Here is a 13542-nt window from a genome sequence, read left to right as displayed (position 1 = left end):
CCTAACCGACTTGCCGAAACTATAGTTTGTCAACAAGACATTTGTGGAGTGGTTGAGAAACGAGTTTTAATGATTCCAACCTAAGTGTATGTAAACTTCCGACTTCAACTGTATATTCTATATTTGTGTACAGTGAGGGAAAAAAGTATTTAATCCCCTGCTGATTTTGTACGTTTGCCCACTGACAAAGAAATGATCAGTCTATAATTTTAATGGTAGGTTTATTCTGTACGTGTATATTCTATATTTGTATATTCTATTCTATATGTGTATATTCTATACGTGTATATTCTATTCTATATGTTTATTCTATTCTATACGTGTATGTTCTATTTTACAGCTATATATGTATATTCTATTTTATTCTAGATGTGTATATTTTATTCTAAACGTGTATATTCTATTCTGAACGTGTATATTCTATATCTGTATATTCTATTCTATATGTGTATATTATATTCTATACGTGTATATTCTATTCTATATGTGTATATTCTATTCTATATGTGTTTATTCTATTCGTGTATATTCTATTTTATTATTTACGTATATATTTTCTTCTATTCTACGGGTATATGTGTAGATTCTAGTCTATTCTATATGTGTAGATTCTATAGGTGTATATTCTATTCTATAGGTATATGTGTATATTCTATAAGTATATTCTATTCTAAATGAATATATTATATTCTATGTGTGTATTTTCTACTCTATACATGTATATTCAATTTTATTCTATATGTGTACATTCTATCCTATACGTGTATATTCTATTTTATTCCATATGTTTATATTCTATTATATATGTTTATATTCTATGGGTATATGTGTATTTTCTATTCTATATGTGTATATTCGATTCTATACATGTGTATTATATTCTACAAGTGTATATTGTATTCTATTCTATACATGTATATTCTGTTCTATTTTATAAGTGTTTATTATATTCGATACGTGTATATTATATTCTATGCGTGACTTTCCTATTCTACATGTGTCTATTCTATTGTATATATGTAGGTTATATTCTATTCTAAGGGACTTGCAGGCTCTGGGACCTGCTATTTGATGGATTATGGATGTAGCCTATTGTAGCCTGTATGTTAAAGAATGAATGTGAAGAACTGGGACCAGATGTCCTCTTCTATTTCATTTTCATTTCACACTGTAACTATATTCTTAATGTGTATACTCATGGTTAGCCTTACGTGTGAATCCAGATCTAATCACATGACAGTGGAGCATGCCTCTATTATGTAACAATATGTCGGCTATCCACTAGCAGTCATCGTACGATCCAATGCCATGTGACGCCACTTCCCCGGGATAGGAGGCGTTGTCCCACGGTTCTGCTGCTCAGGCGTCACTTCTATGCAGAAACCGGCTATCCTGCAAAGGTACATACACTAGATAAAGCCTATACATAAAATCGAACGGTGCAGGTATATTTGTGTCTTCGTTCGTGCTATTATTAGGGGTTGCTTGTCCAGGATATAGGCTACGTTGAAATATCATATATAATATCATCGTAGTCTTTTCGTGCACAAAATGATCAAGAACGGACATCACCCAATGAACACAACAGGGAAAGATGCAGGGACGAACCTCGGCGCTACAGCTTGCAGTCCGGAGAAGAGAAGACGAACCATCCGGGTGTGGTGTGACGGGTGGTGAGTGATACAGAATAACATTAACGTTACAGTGACAGCTAGATATAAGGCCTGTGTTGCTACATTGTTGCCCTGAGCATGCATACAATTAAATACATTTTTCTCAGAAACTTGAGGCATGCCCACCTCTATGATACTTACACAAATATAGTATATTACAAAGATTGTATATTTTAATGTGGGGAAAATGTAGCATCATTTCACAATTTAGGATGTACAGTGAACTGTCCATAGCCAATGCACTTAGAAATACTTCCATAAACAGCAGCGCATGCTTGCTTCATTCCATCGGCATCCCGCCTGTCAAAACAGAAAAGTGTTTCAATAGGCTGCCGCATCACATGCCAGGTATGTTTACCTTCCAGTCTTACTCTCAGTAATGGCAACATGCCACCAGGGTACTCACTTTGCATCTTATTCGAGCGATAGGATAGGCTATGCACGGCGACCGTAGCCTAGGCAAACTGCATTCACGCATAGTATGCATACAGGTGGAGAAGGGTGAAATTGTGCCCGGCAATTCGGGGTGTTCCTGCATGTGGACATTCCTGCATCTGCAGGAACCCCTCTTTATACTTCTATTGGTATGTCACGGCTGTTCGAAGGAGCTGACCAAGATGCAACGTTTTCGTAGTTCCACATATGTATTAATAGTGAAACTGAATGCAATACACTAATGACTTGAAAATACAAAACAACAAACCATGACGCAGAGAGGACAACACACTACTCAAAAGACAATAACCCACAAACCACAATGAGAAAAACCCCTACTTAAATATGATCTCTAATCAGAGGCAATGAGGATCAGCTGCCTCCAATTAGAGATCAACCCCAAACAATCCCAACATAGAAATATCAAACTAGAACCTAAACATAGAAATATAAAACATAGATAAACCACAAACACCCCCTGTCACGCCCTGCCCTACACTACTATAGAAAATGACATCTTACTAGGGTCAGGACGTGACATGGTAAATGTTTAAGTTAGGGAGAAGCAGGAGGTAGGGGTGCTCCAGTACAGTTGGTGGCGTTAATGCACAGTAACGTTGGATGCCAGCCATGGATAAACGCCACAGAAGAAGGGGTGGGGTGACAACGGTAGCTAGTTAGCCGTACACCGGTAGACAGTGTCCTTCACCCCTTGCCTGACAGGCACTGTTTTCCGCAGTTCAGGTAACGACAGCGGGGACAGGTGTTCAGCAGGTGGGAGAGAAGTACACCGTGTGCTAACTCAGCCAGCTAGTCCTAAGGAGGACTCCCTTACACAGCAGGAGGACTCTGTTACACAATCAGAATGAGTTTTTCCCCCCAAAAGGGCTTTATTACAGACAGAAATACTCCTCAGTTTCATCAGCCGTCCGGGTGGCTGGTCTCAGATGATCCCGCAGGTGAAGAAGCCGGATGTGGAGATCCTGGGCTGGCGTGTTTACACATGTTCTGCGGTGGTGAGGCCAGTTGGACATACTTCCAAATTCTCTAAAACCCCATTAGAGGCGGCTTATGGTAGAGAAATGAAGATTAATTTCTCTGGCAACAACGCTGGTGGACATTCCTGCAGTCAGCATGCCAATTGCACGCTCCCTCAAACTTGAGACGTCTGTGGCATTGTGTTGTGTGACAAAGCTGCACATTTTAGAGTGGCCTTTTATTGTCCCCAGCATAAGGTGCACCTGTGTAATGACCATGCTGTTTGATAAGCTTCTTGATATGCCACACCTGTCAGGTGGATAGATTATCTTGGTAAAGGAGAAATGTTCACTATCAGGGATGTAAACAAATTTGTGCACAAAATTTGAGAGAAATATGTTTTTTGTGCGTTAGTTATTTAGTTAGTTATTTAACTAGCACACAGTGTTGCCCTAGCCTCCTGGCGTTCATGCAGGAACCAATAGGGTGCTCGAAGGGGGGTGTTCATGCAAGAATGAATGGGATGCTCGATGGGGGGATGTTCATGAAAGAACCAATGGGATGCTTGAGGGGGGGCGTTCCTGCAGATGCAGTAATGCCCACATGCAGGAACGCCCCGAATTGCGGGCTGCAGTTGAACACTATTGTATGAGTGTACAACTTGACTCTACTTCTTTTGCTGTGGATTTCGGATATTTGATCTAGAATTACTTGTAGATTCCTGTGCACAGTGCATGGAATACCACCTAAATACCACCAAAAGTCAGGTAATTCAGGACAGGAAGAGGGACCTCTGAGATAATACCCAGTGTCAACAGTCCACATTCCTTCCAACACACTTCAGAGTACAGTGCCAGCACTCTGAAGTCTTCAATATCTGTCCCTCTCTCCAGGAACAAGGGCGTTTGTTGCATGCTATATTTCTTTGCATGTTTGTATTTTGTTGCACGGAATTCATAGTTTTCACAAAATACAGCATGTTACAAACAGTACCCCATAGGCCTGCACTATAACTCGCTCCACCTCCCTGACACCCACTGTGTTGTGCTGTAGGCGTATAGACCACAGCACCCTCTTCCTCTGTGTTGTAACCTGCTTATGAAGCAGCCGAGCGTACGGGCAGTGGAAACACTAACAAGCCTGCCATTGTTCCATGGTCAGAGTTTGTTTCAAAACGGAGTGGTAGTGTGTGGAAACTAAACACTGACGTTGTCGAGTGTTTCTGCCATGAGAAACACCGTCACACACAGTCTCCCCCTGGGGCAGAGTCAGAAGCTACGGGACATGTACCTGATCCACGTCAGGAATGTAGGGAAAAAAACAAGCTTTGAATTCATGCCTCGTGAAGATCAGCATTACGGCGGCTTTCTCTGGGAGAATTCCAGTCGTTTTGGTGCCGCCACCTAGCCGTGGTTAGATGGAATGTTGCAGAATGTTTCGGATGCCAGAATATTAATCGGTGGGGTGAGGTCCCAAAGCGAGCCTGTGTAAACGGAGCTCATTTCACTAACCCTTCTAACCCCTCGGCCCACACCTGCCATGTCCATGAAAGTTCATGCCCTGCGGACTCACTCGTCTGTCCTCGCTAAATACAGTACATTGTTTGGCCATACATTGCAGCAGCATCACCATATTCTTGTTGACATCTAGCACCGTCAGCATCTGTAGCAGGCCCTAGGAGTGGCACTGGGCAGATTGACTCAGGAAAGGAAATATATATTTGTTGTCTGTCAGTGAGACTTTAGGCTAGATTCTGTCAGATCTGCGCTAGCCAAGACCCGCATGGCAGTTGTTTTGGCAGTGTTGGAAGTGAGAGCTGTCAAATCCACAAGTGGCATTATACCTAAAGCGGACATTGCCATTGGCTGCATGGAGTTGCATTAAGAGAAATCCCAACTTGTTTAGAAGTTTAAGCACTGGAATGTGAGCTGTAATCTGCCCCTCTATTAGGCTGATATTTGGTTTTGTGATTTTCAATTTGAGTGTAATTTTTCCGAAATAGCCAACACTTACTCAGTCTGAACTTCTAACGCGAGTGGGAGGGGTGTGGCTTTGTGACAATGACCACACGAGCAGACACTCTGGTTTGACGGCTCTAATGCAGTTACACCTCCGACACCGCCAAAACATCAGCTATGTGGTTAACTAGTTAACGCTTGATCTGATTGAATCTAGCCTTAAATCTGCTAAACTATCAATGTTTGGAGTGTCACTTGTCAGTGTCAGTGAGACCTTATCTGTTCGACTATCTATCCGGACTAGCTATTGTAGGGTTGCAAAATTCCGTGAACTTTCAATAAATTCCCTGGTTTTCCCGAAATCCCTGTTGGAGGATTCACGGAATCAGGAGGGAATAAGCAGGAAATCCGGAATTCAAACAGGATTTCTGGAAAACCAGGGAATTTATTTTGCAACCCTAATCTAGACACTGTCCTGCCTTTAGGGTTGAAGGTTGAGACATTCTGTTGTTAATTGGTTTCCAGTGACAGAAGGTAGCCAGGGTCCAAGTCAGCAACATCATCAACTGAGCTCTAAAGTTCACTGACACTCCTCACTCAGGCTTTCACATAGCTGCTGCCAGGCTGGGTTGTGTTCATTAGGCAACAAAAAAACATACTGAAACAGGAAGGGACTACCTGAATGCTCATTTTCATTTACCGTTGCAAAATGTTTGAAAACGTGTGTGCCCTAATGACGACGACCCAGAACACAGCCTATCAACATGCAGTTTACAATCTTAGTCAGGGGAGGAGTCATTCTGAGGTGATGTCTGTCTGTAAATCCCCAGTAGTAATAATCTCAGTCAGGGGAGGAGTCATTCTGAGGTGATGTCTGTCTGTAAATCCCCAGTAGTAATAATCTCAGTCAGGGGAGGAGTCATTCTGAGGTGATGTCTGTCTGTATATCCCCAGTAGTAATAATCTCAGTCAGGGGAGGAGTCATTCTGAGGTGATGTCTGTCTGTATATCACCAGTAGTAATAATCTCAGTCAGGGGAGGAGTCATTCTGAGGTGATGTCTGTCTGTAAATCCCCAGTAGTAATAATCTCAGTCAGGGGAAGAGTCATTCTGAGGTGATGTCTGTCTGTAAATCCCCAGTAGTAATCATCTCAGTCAGGGGAGGAGTCATTCTGAGGTGATGTCTGTCTGTATATCTTGGGGGGTTGAGAGCTCTGGTTGTTTGGATTTGAAAACCCAACAGTTGTTAAACAAGGGGAAGACACTTGGAGGCTCTGAGTGGCTGTTTGAGTGAGAGAGACACAGAGGACAACCAACCAGTAAAGGCACAGTTCCGTTCATTATCGACGTTTGGTGCTGACAACATCAAACAGCTTCCCAGACTCTGACGTCAGGAGGACTGGTATCAGCCGGACTCTGAAGTCAGGAGGACTGGTATCAGCCAGACTCTGAAGTCAGGAGGACTGGTATCAGCCAGACTCTGGTCAGGAGGACTGGTATCAGCCAGACTCTGAAGTCAGGAGGACTGGTATCAGCGAGACTCTGAAGTCAGGAGGACTGGTATCAGCCAGACTCTGAAGTCAGGAGGACTGGTATCAGCGAGACTCTGAAGTCAGGAGGACTGGTATCAGCCAGACTAGGGGTCAGTAATGGAAATTAGATGGTCTTGGGACTTCTTTTTGGGGGCTTGTGCTCTTCTGTTGTCTGTCTACTTCCTCTGATAGTGCTCTCTGTCACAAAACAGTTAAAGGATCCCCTTAACGACATGATTGCTCCAAAATGGAGTACATGATTGATTTTAGACATTGATGCTCAATCTATCAATTTAAACTTACAGTAAGTGCACGAACACCTAGAGATTGTATATTTGAAAATATGTCAGTTAAAAAAACATACAGTAAGTGTACTTTGTCATCACATGTGACATGGTGTAGACTTAAAGGGATCTTTACATTATTATAGTTATTCTGTTTGACTATTTTTACCACAGATTTGTTCCATTTTATCCTGTTTACCTTATTTTAGTGATTCTGTTTATCTATAGTTTATCTATTTAGTTGTGCACTCCTTGCTGTGCTATCTCAATACCACTATACCATTCTCTACTAGGACCTAGCTGGTGTTATTGTACCACTATACCATTCTCTACTAGGACCTAGCTGGTGTTATTGTACCACTATACCATTCTCTACTAGGACCTAGCTGGTGTTATTGTACCACTATACCATTCTCTACTAGGACCTAGTTGGTGTTATTGTACCACTATACCATTCTCTACTAGGACCTAGCTGGTGTTATTGTACCACTATACCATTCTCTACTAGGACCTAGCTGGTGTTATTGTACCACTATACCATTCCCTACTGGGACCTAGTTGGTGTTATTGTACCACTATACCATTCCCTACTGGGACCTAGTTGGTGTTATTGTACCACTATACCATTCTCTACTAGGACCTAGTTGGTGTTATTGTACCACTATACCATTCTCTACTAGGACCTAGTTGGTGTTATTGTACCACTATACCATTCCCTACTAAGACCTAGCTGGTGTTATTGTCAAACAGCTCTGGTGCTATTTGGGTGTCTATCTGCTAGCTGACCTTGCCACACTACTTAATATTTCATCACGGCCTGTGATCCTCTGGTGATTCCTACCCTGCTAAAAAAAACAACAGGAACAGCATCAGCCCAGGCCACCTTTCAAGCCACCTAGCGTTCCTGGGTTACACTGTCCAAGGGCAGACAAACAGACAGATAGGCAGGCAGGCAGGCAGGCAGGCAGGCAGGCAGGCAGGCAGGCAGGCAGGCAGGCAGGCAGGCAGGCAGGCAGGCAGGCAGGAAGGCAGAGAGACATGGACACCAAGCCTAGGACTGCAGGGCCTCTCTCACAAGCATAGTCTCTTATGTAACCCTTAGTCCTTTGTCTCAGTCTCCTTACACACACACACACACACACACACACACACACACACACACACACACACACACACACACACACACACACACACACACACACACACACACACACACACACACACACACACACACACACACACACACACACACACACACACACACACACACACACACACACACACACACACACACACACTTCACTTCTGGCCTGACCAGCCACACTCAGTAGTCACATTAAGCCCCCTATTTAGAATAAACATGTGGATTCCATTCCACAGCTCTAACAGACAGTGTGAACAAAACGTCTGAAACGGTCAGGGACTGCTTATGCTGTTTAGTCATCACACAAAACAATGTCCTTTTGGTCGCGCCATACAACGTGTTCATTTAACATTCAGTACCGTTGATAACTGACTTGCCTAGTTGAATAAAGGTTAAATAAATAAACAATAAAAAATGCTTTTAAGAACAGCCACGTGGGAAAGAAAGCTGATAAAAAAAGTGATAACATTAAGTGATCCATCTTGAAAGTTCACTTAAGGGCAGTAGGAAGTAGGAACAAGAGCAGTCTGCAGTGTATAGTGATACGACCACATCACACCATGGTTCAGGGGTTCACTGTGTCATCACTGCCCTACCCCTTAGACGGGCAGGCTACTTAGCAACATGAGATTCTCTTACTGCTCTGGGCTGGACATCTCTAAAGCGTGACATCTCTAATTTGATGACATTTTATAGCAGCGAAAGCAAGCAGGTCATGTACAGTAGTTGTAAATGGTTCATGACTGATTTGATCCACTTTTATGATCCGTCAAATTACTACAGTTGATGTGTACCGTTAACAGACATTTTATTGGCGATAAGAATTCTCCAGGTTTCAACTTTCTCTCTAATACTTTACTGTAGGCAATGTGCCTTTATGTCAAGTGCCTCTATAACACAGGCTACATGACTACAAATGTGCTATTCCAGTTCCACTATAACATGCTACTGAGGAGACTATGATATCATTTGCCACATAATGGCCCTCAAATTCAACTCAACTTGGAAGCCAGTTCCACTGCTTTTTTCCATTTCCCCCTCTAACCAGGGACTGATTTAGACCTGGGACAGCAGGTGGGTTAAATAATGATCAGGTAGAACAGAACCAAGAGGCTCTGGACCTCGTAGGGTAAGATTTGAATACCACTGGCGGGCCTAGGGAATGGAATGGGGAAACTGATAAATCCAAAAGAGGTCACAGGACTAGAGGTCGACCGATTAGTCGGCATGTGCGATTAATTAGGGCCGATTTCAGGTTTTCATAACAATCGGTAATCAGCCTTTTTGGATGCCGATTATGGCCGATTACCTTGCAATCCACGAGGAAACGGCTTGGCAGGCTGACCACCTGTTACGCGAATGCAGCGTCAAAAGGACCTTGTGGCTGCAAGGAACCAAGGTAAGTTGCTAGCTAGCATTAAACTTATCTTATAAAAAACAATCAATCTTCACATAATCACTAGTTAACTACACATGGTTGATGATATTACTAGGTTAACTAGCTTGTTCTGCGTTGCATATAATCAATGCGGTGCCTGTAAATGTATCATCGAATCACAGCCTACTTCAACTTCGCCAAAAGGGTGATGATTTAACAAAAGAGCATTGCCGAAAAAAGCACAATCGTTGCACAAATGTACCTAACCATAAACCTCAATGCCTTTCTTAAAATCAATACACAAGTATATATTTTAAACCTGTATATGTAGTTAAAATAAATGCATGTTAGCAGGCAATATTAATTAGGGAAATTATGTCACTTATCTTGTGTTCAGTGCAAGCAGAGTCAGGGTATATGCAGCAGTTTGGGCCGCCTGGCTCGTTGCGAACTGTGAACTAATTTCCCAGAATTTTACATAATTATGACATAATATTAAAGGTTGTGCAATGTAACAGCAATATTTAGACTTAGGGTTACCACCCGTTCGATAAAATACGGAACGGTTCCGTATTTCACTGAAAGAATAAACGTTTTGTTTTTGAAATGATCATTTCCAGATTTGACCGTATTAATGACCAAAGGCTCGTATTTCTGTGTTTATTATATTCTAATTAAGTCTATGATTTGATATTTGATAGCGCAGTCTGACTGAGCGGTGGTAGGCAGCATTCATTCAAACAGCACTTTACTGCGTTTGCCAACAGCTCTTAGCAATGAAGCACAGCGCTGTTTATGACTTCAAGCCTATCAACTCCTGAGATTATGCTGGCAATACTAAAGTGCCTATAAGAACATCCAATAGTCAAATGTATATGAAATACAAATGGTATAGAGCGAAATAGTCAACGCGTCATAATAACTACAACCTAAAACTTCTTAACTGGGAATATTGAACCACCAGCTTTCATATGTTCTCATATGTTCTGAGCAAGGAACTTAAACGTTAGCTTTTTTGCATGGCACATATTTCACTTTTACTTTCTTCTCCAACACTGTTTGCATTATTTAAAACAAATTGAACATGTCATTATTTATTTCAGACTAAATAGATTTTATTTATGTATTATATTAAGTTAAAATAAAAGTGTTCATTGTTCATTCAGTATTGTTGTAATTGTCATTATTACAAATATATATATAAAACATTTAAAAATCGTCCGATTAATCGGTATCGGCTTTTTTTGGTCCTCCAATAATCGGTATCGGTGTTGAAAAATCATAATTGGTCGACCTCTACAAAGGACAACAACATCCTGTTATCTAATGTACCCATTTTGACAAGCTTCATTGTATTTAATACCATGGTTTATAATGTTTATGACTGACTATGACAGATGGTATAATGTCTTATGTAGCTGTTATAAAGGCTTTATGAATCCATACATCAGGGGGCCTACAGTATAGCATTACCACTTGCTGTGCTAATTCTCACTGTACCTGTACCTCAACCACCACTGAGTGAGGAGCCGGAACAGACACCAAACCACTGCAGGGCCTGTCATGTCAGCAGTTTGAGTGATAGCAGGCTAATGCTAATGTCCACCTGTTAGTCATCACCGTGCTAGATTACTTTGTACCAACCTGTGTCCCAATCTGGGCTATAATCTAATCAACTACAGATGGAGTGCTCAGTGCTGGTCTCCATGACTACTATGGATATAGTGACACTGTTTCTCTGACTGTTAGTTTGGTGGTACTAGATGTACATTATGGACAGGTTTCCCGGAACCAGATTAAGCCTACTCCTATATTACAAAACATTCTCAGTCCAGGAATAGGCTTAATCTGCGTCTTGGAAACTGACCCTATGAATGCTCCCTAGTATTAACTGGCTTTGTTATCCTTCCTCTAGCTATGACATGGTCCATTATGGTCACTCCAACCAGCTGCGGCAGGCCAAGGCCATGGGAGATTACCTCATCGTTGGAGTACACACAGACGGTAAGAGCTTCAGGGTTGGGGTTCCAGTCCCAGCATGCAACAAGGGAGCCTCCATCACACCAGGGCTGGGGTTCAAGTCCCAGCATGCAACAGGAGAGCCTCCATCACACCAGGGTTGGGGTTCTAGTCCCAGCATGCAACAGGAGAGCCTCCATCACACCAGGGTTGGGGTTCTAGTCCCAGCATGCAACAGGAGAGCCTCCATCACACCAAGGTTGGGGTTCCAGTCCCAGCATGCAACAGGAGAGCCTCCATCACACCAGGGTTGGGGTTCCAGTCCCAGCATACAACAGGAGAGCCTCCATCACACCAGGGTTGGGTTCCAGTCCCAGCATGCAACAGGAGAGTCTCCATCATACCAGGGGTCGTATTCATTAAGCACTGAACGTAAGAAAATGGATGGAAACAGGGAGGAGTTACCTGGACCAATACCAGGAGGTACCTCGTTCAATAAGAATTCTTAATTTCCATTGTGGGCCCTAATGAATGTGACCCTGACCTCCATGGAATAACCACCACCTCCCAATCCCCTCAGACGCCCAGACCTAGCATAGTGACCTCATCCTTTCAGCCCTCAACTGCCACTACCAGTCCCCCATTACATCTCCTACCCCAACCAAGACCCCAACCAGACTTGACCTGCATCACCTCAACACAGAGCCAACACCCTCCAAACACACACATCAAAGCATCTCCCACCAGACCCTATCCCTCTCCTCCTTCTCTCCCAAACCCTTCAGCCTGCCATGGGGAGGTGTCGGGCAGCCAGCCTCCGACTGCTTTAATAACTCATCACCATCAGACACCAGGGTTGTGTTCATTAGGCACCAAATTAAATAAAAACAGACTGAAACAAGGATGAACTACCTGGATGGACTACCTGTTTTCATTGCGTTTCCTAATGAACACGAGCCACTTGTGAGATCTTGCGACTGTTGTGACAGTAGTAACACAGGGGCCCAAACAGTGGCTGGGACACAACAACAGATCACAGCCTCCCATGGCACACTAGGGCACTCTGACACTGGGACCACAGACACACTGTGCGACGGGCGCCATGTCAGTGTTTACCATAACCCAGAACTACATGGCTTAACTCAAACAATAGAGCCTCACACACTGTGGTCTGTCAGGGACAAAGGAGCACATAGATAGTAGGCTATAACCTCTCTATCACAGAGAGAGAGAGAGGCGAGAGGCGTGATAATGGATTATCTCTGCTACAGTGTGGATAATGTACTGTACAGTCAGTGTGAAACTATTATACAGCTGGTCATGTATTTCTCTCCATCCCCCTATATCCCCCCCTTAGGTTTATAACAGACAAGGTCAATGTCACATCCAGTTTTGATGACTTTGCAAAAAGATATACACAGACTGTAAAGCCCTTGTCATACCCACATTGATCATTTATAGCCTGGACCCAGATATGTTTGTGCTGTCTTGCCAACTTCTATGGTAAGGCATGCCATTGAGCATAGGGGTTAATTTGGCAGACAACACAAACAGTTCTAGGACCAGGCTGGATTATATCACTTAATTAAAACAAGTTCACAGTCAACCAAGTGTTGGCGGTCATACAGTATATCCCTATTTTGTACACACTTTGTTACTGTTTGAGTCCATCACACTATTTACTGTAGCAGCCTGCTGGTCCAGTCTTTTGATGCTCTAGCCTACTATTTTCTTTCTTCGTTGTCATGGTTGACAACAACATGACAGGTGGCTACAGCGCATGCAGTAGAGCAGGGTTTCCCAAACTCGGTCCTGGGTCCCCCTTGGGTGCACGTTTTTGCCCTAGCACTACACAGCTGATTCAGATAATCAACTCATCATCAAGCTTTGTTTATTTGAATCAGCTGTGTGTGAGGGGGGGACCATGCGCTTGTGAAGCACACAGAGACTGTGTGAGAGCAAAGTCTTACGTTGCGTTTCTCTCAATATCCGTGGTGCTGTTCGTTGCAACGTCTTGCTAGAGTATACCTTATCCGATCAAGACGTTCAGAACAATATCTGTTCATGGCTCGTCTATAGTAAATATGGTCATCATGGCTCGTCTATAGTAAACATGGTCATCATGACTCGTCTATAATCAACATGGTCATCATGACTCGTCTATAGTAAACATGGTCATCATGACTCATCTATAGTAAATA

The 13542-nt window shown here is 42.9% G+C and overlaps 1 protein-coding gene across 3 annotated transcripts in view; it reads left to right on the top strand.

Annotated features, from left to right (window-relative positions):
- Positions 1-1321: 1321 nt before the first annotated feature.
- The window catches only part of LOC106601930 (ethanolamine-phosphate cytidylyltransferase), a 45478-nt gene continuing 33257 nt past the window's right edge, over positions 1322-13542 (top strand). The window contains exons 1-2 of one of the 3 annotated variants that reach the window (XM_045715679.1): positions 1322-1673; positions 11298-11386. In XM_045715679.1, the coding sequence (XP_045571635.1) occupies positions 1552-1673; positions 11298-11386 (211 nt within the window). In that variant the 5' untranslated portion in view covers positions 1322-1551. Of the gene's footprint in view, positions 1674-6100; positions 6687-11297; positions 11387-13542 lie in introns of those variants that run through there. The other 2 variants (XM_045715680.1, XM_045715681.1) reach the window with 2 other exon arrangements.

Source organism: Salmo salar, chromosome ssa03, assembly GCF_905237065.1.
Source record: "Salmo salar chromosome ssa03, Ssal_v3.1, whole genome shotgun sequence".
Lineage (NCBI taxonomy): Eukaryota > Metazoa > Chordata > Actinopteri > Salmoniformes > Salmonidae > Salmo > Salmo salar.
This window is presented reverse-complemented; position numbering and strand designations above follow the sequence as displayed.